The sequence below is a fragment of the Physcomitrium patens genome, chromosome 8 (genome assembly GCF_059467195.1).
Source record: "Physcomitrium patens ecotype Gransden chromosome 8, ASM5946719v1, whole genome shotgun sequence".
Classification (NCBI taxonomy): domain Eukaryota; kingdom Viridiplantae; phylum Streptophyta; class Bryopsida; order Funariales; family Funariaceae; genus Physcomitrium; species Physcomitrium patens.
Genome location: NC_143417.1, coordinates 1,413,515 through 1,420,852, shown reverse-complemented (window position 1 = coordinate 1,420,852; position 7,338 = coordinate 1,413,515). Strand labels below are relative to the sequence as shown.

General features: G+C 45.2%; 1 protein-coding gene across 1 annotated transcript; it reads left to right on the top strand.

Moving 5' to 3' along the window:
- Positions 1 to 2,776: 2,776 nt before the first annotated feature.
- On the top strand, positions 2,777 to 5,619 carry LOC112286110 (putative xyloglucan 6-xylosyltransferase 3). Its single transcript, XM_024527702.3, has one exon. The coding sequence runs from the start codon at positions 3,723 to 3,725 to the stop codon at positions 4,956 to 4,958; it is 1,236 nt and encodes a 411-aa protein (XP_024383470.1). The 5' UTR covers positions 2,777 to 3,722; the 3' UTR covers positions 4,959 to 5,619.
- Positions 5,620 to 7,338: the final 1,719 nt, after the last annotated feature.

The window sequence follows — 7,338 nt, the reverse complement described above, 5'->3', positions numbered from 1 at the left end:
AAAGATCAAAAAAATTGAAATTTTATAACTTGAGTTGATTCAAGTGAACATGGTTGGGAAATAAAGCAAGCACGTCTATAACAAAAGAAACCAATAATAGATATCTTATAATCTAAATTTAGGAAAATTAAAGCCATATCCATTACTATCTGTTTGAGCCCCAGTTTATAGCACCACATTTCTTGAATAATTCATAGACAAGCTCATTCCATCATTCACTACATTCAAACACATATTTTTACAAGAAAATTAAAAAAATAAAAAATAAAAATAAAAAAAGGGAAAAGAAAGAGAAGAGACTATAATCCCATTAATGATCCAATAAAATATAACCTTTGTTGTTGTTGTTGTCGTTGTTTTTATGTGCGAGCTATTTACTACGAAACCCACATGACCGTATTCAATAATCACATGAGTTTGGTGCAAATACGCAACAACCCTAAAACCACGCACATTCTCATGACCGGCAGGATTGTATTCAGGAAATCGACGATCAAAAACACCATTTTATTTTGGTTTTTTGGATTTTTTCGTTTGTTTCGCTCCAGCGACGAGTGGAAAGCGGAGCTTAGGAACTGGTAAAAGGGCGCAAGTCAAACACATTCTACCGGAAGCTGCAACATTCGGCGTGTTCCAGGAGACCAGATAAGATCATCAGAAGAGCTTCGCAACTAGCTTTTTCCCTGGCAGCGTGTGTATTTTTGCATTGCTCGCTGCCTGGATTCGTGAAACTAGCTGATGACGATCACTATTACTTGAGTTGCTTTTGTTTGTTTGTTAGTTTGTTTTTTTGCTATTTTACGTTGTGTGCATGCAGAAACTGCGTGCGATTGGAGTCGCGAGGTGCTTGAGTGGGCGCTGCAACCCATTAGGTAGAGATATGAGTACTGGATTACTGAGACCGAGGTGGTACTTGGTTGTTCATGACTTACCAGGGAAACGGGAAAAAAGGAGAGAGAAAGGGAGAGAGAAGTGGCGTGTAAGAAAGGGGAACACGCATGATCCATCGCCGTCGATATGCGCCAGAAGGCGTCAGTGTCCTCCCCAGAAACACTAACGCTACCAGTAGTGGGCCATTAAAAACCAGTGTGGAATGCCGGAACAGTTGACAAGCAGCCATCGCAAGACAAGACGAAAAATAAATAATTAAATAAACTGAGGGCAAACTAAATTTAATATTAGTAACAATGGGACTCGGCGCGGAAAGGAAGACAACATTCGAGTGCAATGCAATGGAACACACGAGGTTGCGAGTGCGCCGTTGTTGGCGACATCGATGTGTAAAGCGAATAGATCCTCCTTCTCTCTTGTGTCTGGTTCCTCCGTGCCGTCGTCACACACCACGGCGAACTTAAACTTCTGTGCTACTTTTGCTGAGTATGTTGCTTGAACATCAGTGAACGATGGAGTGGGGGAAATGGGCAAGGAGATAAATCAGGGAGGATTAGTGCAGTTGAATCAAACAATGGTTTCGAAGAATATTCACACAACTACCTCAAAATGATAACTAAAAAACTGGAAATGGATGCATATTGGAAGGGGTAAAATTGGTTTGGTAACTTCCTAAGAAGCATCTTCCAAGCAATTTTTCTCACTTGCTTACTCTGTAGTAGTATTACTGGAAATCCATTTTAAATATAAGTGACCTCACTATGTGTAGAAGTCATGCTTCCTTATTATTTATTTTTTTTATTATTATTGTACAAACGTGTGTTCAGAATAAAAAATGTGAGGGAAATTTGGAAAAAAAATCGGATGGCTCTTCATCTCTTCTCACTACTGTGGGTATATTCCCATTCACGCGCAAGTTGGTTCAATGACCAAGCTTGTTGACTGAGATACTTTACCTTGAGCACTTAAAACAACGACAATACCCAAACTATTTGCATTCATATTCTTAATCACAGTCATCAAGCTTTCATGTCAAAAAGCCAAGATAGAAACACCACAAAACTCTGATAGCTCACCTCACCTGAATCACCATCAATGATCCAAGTCTGCAAGCATTGAACTCCATAAATGTTTCAATGGATCATTAACATGACTGGTAGACGATAACGCAGTCTAGTATCATTTATTGGCTTTGGATGGTTGTCTTCCCCTTGGCAAAGTTACCACGAAAAGATGCTGTAGAATAAGATCGTCGAGAATCGGTGTTGTCAACATCGCAGGTGGTGGTAAGATTGAGAAAAATGCACCCCACCTCAACGTCGAACCATCCATCCTCCTCCCGAAATCCGGTAGTTGGTGACCATTGGAGCCTTTCATTGATCTCGGTGCAGTCTTGTCGGGCTCACCAACACCAACTACGTCCCAAATATGAGATTCAGGGGCTTCACATGTGAAGTCAAGAATTTGGTGGAAAAGAGATGATAGGAGTGCAATGTTGACGCCCAGCAGAACGAGCAGCAGTTACACTACTAGTATGCGGGCCCCACAAAAAAGCGAAAAGTCGGCGTGAGTTGCGAGCATGTGGAGCCGAAGAAACCCCATCGGGGCTTTACTTTGTGTTTCAAAAGATAATTCTTTTTACTGCGCAATCACTGAATCGGAGTTTAGGGCCACCACCCAGTTGCGTTCATTCTTACGCAACTCCCCTCCAATTTTTCTACCGTCTAGCGAAGGCATCCTAGACAACGACGACGACGCAATCGTTAGTCACGGAAGTAGCACTTGTGCTTCCGGGCATTCAAAGTCCCCACCACCACCACCACATCTGCAACTAAAGTCCCACTTCGACGACGTGGAAATTCACGACGGCGACTGCGTGCAATTCGATGTATTATATCCAGACTGAGTGTGAGTCGCGATCAGTGCTGCATCCGACTAGGCAGGGAGTGGGGAGGAGGGGTCGAATGAGGTCGAATGAATGAGCCTCACAGTTCATCGAAGATCGAGCCACGGGTGCAAAGAAGGAGTCCGCCAAGCGAAGCGGTTCCATTTACGCGAGGGGGCATTCACATGGGAACCCCCTCCGAGATTGGCCACCACTAACTTACTCCCCCCCCCCCCCCCATTTCGCTGAATCGTATATGGTGACTGCCCATCCGCTCCCGCTGCGCAGGTGTTGCTAGTAGTGCTTGCGCTGGAGGGAGAATACAGTTTTTCAAACTGCGTTGTGAAGAGGGCGTTCGACTTTTATTTTTTTGTTGATAACAACTGGGTGTGTGTAAGTGTTGCATTGCGCGCGAGGTTTATCACATTTGCAGGCTACAGTCGATCGTGGACAGCTGTCTTGCAGCTGCTTGCTGCATTGTGTTTCAGTGCCAGACGTCAACACACGAGTTCTATCGTTCTTTTGCAAAGTCCCAGATTTTTTAGAAGCTAGGCGAGATGCGCAATCTCTCGCAGACGGACTTATGGAACAGGAATCGGTAAAGTTGGATCGCTCTGGCTGGAATCGATGACATGCGCTGCAAGTCTTTTGTTTGAAGCTTGATCGAAGCCCGATCGTCGCCATCGCCGTGTCGAAACAGCGACCTTTAGATGCATGCGTTTTGTTTGCTTGAGGCGCAAGTAAGCGCGCTTGGGACTCTGGTGGCTTTCGCATTTGTCACCTCAGTGGGTTGCTCATTTTAGTGGTTTTTGGTAGCATTCAAGCAGTCTCTGTTTGTGGAGGCGACTTGGGGGCCTATAATATTGTTGACGCAGTGACTTGGTTGCGAAGATTCTGATTGTTCGCGATCCAAGGAGCTCGAGTTTAGGGTTAAAAGTCGGTCACCATGAGGAACGATCCAGCGCCAAATGAGCGGACGGGTTTTTTCAGTGGCAAGATGCTGCAGAAGACGCTGCACAACTCGCGCATTACGATATTGTGTGGGGTCGTGACCATTCTCGTTCTTCGCGGTACCATCGGCAGCGGCGTCGACAAAACCCACTTTCTCGATTTGACTCTGGACATGGACGACATACCGGACGTGGAATGGGATCCGAAAGTGCCATTCAAGCTAGGACCTACGATCACCAACTGGGACGAGCAACGCGCCAAGTGGATATCGAAGCACCCCGGCGCCAACGTGAACCTCCAAGGCAAGGATCGAATGCTGCTAGTCACTGGCTCACAACCAAGGCAGTGCGAGAATCCTGTGGGAAACTTTCAGCTTCTCAAGGCGTTAAAGAACAAGATTGATTACTGCAGATTGCACGACATCGACATCTTCTACAACATGGCGCATTTGGATATCGAAATGGCTGGATTTTGGGCGAAGCTGCCTCTGCTGCGGAAGCTTTTGCTGGCGCACCCGGAGGTCGAGTGGATCTGGTGGATGGACTCGGATGCGCTCTTCACCGATATGACTTTCGACATTCCTATTGAGAAGTATAAGGGCTACAATATGGTTCTGCATGGTCTTGAAGATGAGGTTTACGACCAGAAGAGCTGGCTAGGGCTCAACACTGGTAGCTTTCTCTTCCGCAACTGTCAGTGGTCACTCGATCTTCTCGAGGTGTGGGCTCAGATGGGACCCAAAGGCCCGGTTCGAATAGAGGCGGGTAAGCTTCTCACGGCTTCGCTTGCCGGCCGGCCGGAGTTTGAAGCAGATGACCAGAGCGCGCTGGTTTACTTGTTAGCGACCAACAAGGAGAGATGGGGATCGAAGGTGTTTTTGGAGCATTCCTACTGCTTGCATGGTTACTGGGTCATGCTTGTGGAGCGCTTCGAGGAATTGATGGAATTGGGCTCGCGTGGCGGTGGCGGTATTGATAGTGGTACAGACTATTACCGATGGCCGTTCGTGACACATTTCGTAGGTTGCAAACCGTGTGGCAGAGACGGGACCAGTCATTACGCTACCGACCGGTGCCTCAAGCACATGGAGCGCGCTTTCAACTTTGCGGACAATCAGATCCTTGAGCACTACGGGTTCCAGCATCAGACGTTGAACACTTACAAGACTCACCAAGTTGTGAACGATACATCGGATCCCTTTGGAATCGCAAGTCGTTTGCAATCGCGGTAGCAGTCATTTTCGTGGTCTCTGGGAACTACCCCGTGAACAGGAGACTAGCGGCGTCGATTGGCAGCGTCCTCGTGGGGCATGCTTCCTTCGAGTAGCTGTGCAACCTCTTGACGTGCACGTGAGATTTATTGAGATTAAAAGGACGACTTGGGGGCATCGCATGGTTGTAAATTTCATCGGAGAATTTCCTGCTCTGCGACTTTAACCAACATTTGGGAATAATGGAGCCTGGGGACGAATTTTTCGCGGTCGATGTTAGCCAGCAGGAGAGAACTATGACTTATTAAACTCGCTCTGCGAGGGAGACGAACAAGCTTGGAGCGGTCCGGCATCCACAAATTGAGGGTTGGCGTTCGCGATTCGGTCGACATCAATTGTCAGTATGGATGATCCTGTGTGGTGTACTTGTATATCATCGCAATCTGAGGACTAGGTTATAAAGTAATCGGCGTTCAGAGTAACTGATCCACATCGTCAACCCAGAATTTGACGCGATTTAGTAGTGATCACTTTAACCCCAACATGCAGCAGTGCTCAGATCTTTCTTCTCCCTCGACCATTAGTTTGATTTATCGCTTGTGATATTATTTACCAACTGGCGACTTGTTTGTCTGTCCAGTGATGTGAATACATTCAAACTGGCAGCTCTATTTGATCACAAGCTCAAGTTGTGTCCATGGACATATTGCTGACCTAATTGTCTCCAAGTCCTCATGTTTGGGTGTCGTCGCTGGAGGCCTTCGATAATACACACTTGGTCCATTCTTTTCCAATCTCTCCCTCACAGGAATATTTCATTTTTACTCTTGCGCCATCGTTTTTCAATCAAGCATCAAGAACCCTTTGTCAATACCCAATTTGTTTCCCGCATTCGTAGATGCCACACCCTGGAAATGGGTTCGAATGTTCGAACAGAAATCGGCTGTGCGTGTTCTGCATCCATGCATGTGCATGTCACGAACGGATGCCATTGCCAGGGTACCCTATTTACTGGATGCAGCTCGCTGAACACTGCACTGCGAGAAGCTGATCGACCCACCTGACGAAAATTTATGAATCCCCCCCCCCCCCCACACTTAAGAGCGTGCAGAAGATAGTTCTCAACCAGAGGCCAGATGCTGCCTCTGCGGCTGCTGCAGTACTCATGGGGACCCCAGAATCAGTACATGCACAAGAGAGGGGCATTGATATCAGCGAACACTCGTGAGATTAACAGATTTAGCACAAGATGTTCTAAATTGAGCTTCTGACATGCCCCAGGAATTTCGCTCCCCCTCCCCCCCCCCCTACGAACTCGGTTGTGGTTCAGTACCCTCTCGGCGACGTCGTCGTGACGAGGACCTAAGTTACCTCGCTCCGCCATTCTCTGCCACCAACTTCTGATCACAGAAACTGCCGAAATCCGTTCATGGCTTGTACAATGAAAGCTCTCGGCAGCCGTCTCACGAATCACGGTGCTCGTTGCGGAATCATCGACCGTTTAGGTCATGAAATTAGCGGTGCTCGACTGTCAGTGAGCACGCCTTCGAGGAATGAGTTTCATGGCTGTCAAAAGCTTTCACGAGCTCCACAAAACTGACTTGGTGCTTTGGTTGCTGGTGGTCGTTCTTGAAGCCCTAATTCTGCACCACATAACCAAACCCTATTATTCTACTAGCTTTCAAGGTTTAAACGGTGCACTGTAACTGACTTTCGTGTTCAATTCCGAGAAATTATATCGCATTTAAATACAATTAGATCAGAAACCCTAATTCTGCACCACAAAACCAAATTTTATTGATAAAATGTGCGGCATACTATACTAATGTATTCCATCACACTTTTTTCAATATCAAGTTTGTTGAAAACGTTATGGAAACACATTCAAAATTGTTTGTATTAAAAATGATCGCACACGTCACATGAAAACGTGTTATTTATTTCCTTGTTTTATCTATATGTTTTAATCACGATTTGCAGTTGAAGCAACCAAGATACTAAACCAGAATATTTTAGCAAATTTTTCTCAATTTTTAACAATATATGTTCTGAATTTGTTGCACACTGCCATTATTTGATTCCTTGATGAAAATTACTCTGTTTTAATTGTTTCTTACCAAAGAGCCATGGTTTCTCTCTGTTTAACCATGGGATTATTATAATCTTATTATACAAACAAATGACCACATTAGTTTTCTTGCCTTGTCGCATATTTTTGTTGAGTACATAGTAGTGATGATCAAGATCCAAACATTGAAATTTCACTGTACTTTGACAATGAATGTATATGAATACGTTAAAACCCAATTTTCAAATAAAATAAATTGTCATTTCTATGTATTATTATTATTATTCTCAAATAAAGTTATGTGAGGATAAAAGGTGTCACCTTTGAGAGACG

Bases quoted from the DNA above. Each gene is read 5' to 3' on its own strand.
- LOC112286110 (XM_024527702.3), top strand. From the start codon at position 3,723: ATGAGGAACGATCCAGCGCCAAATGAGCGGACGGGTTTTTTCAGTGGC.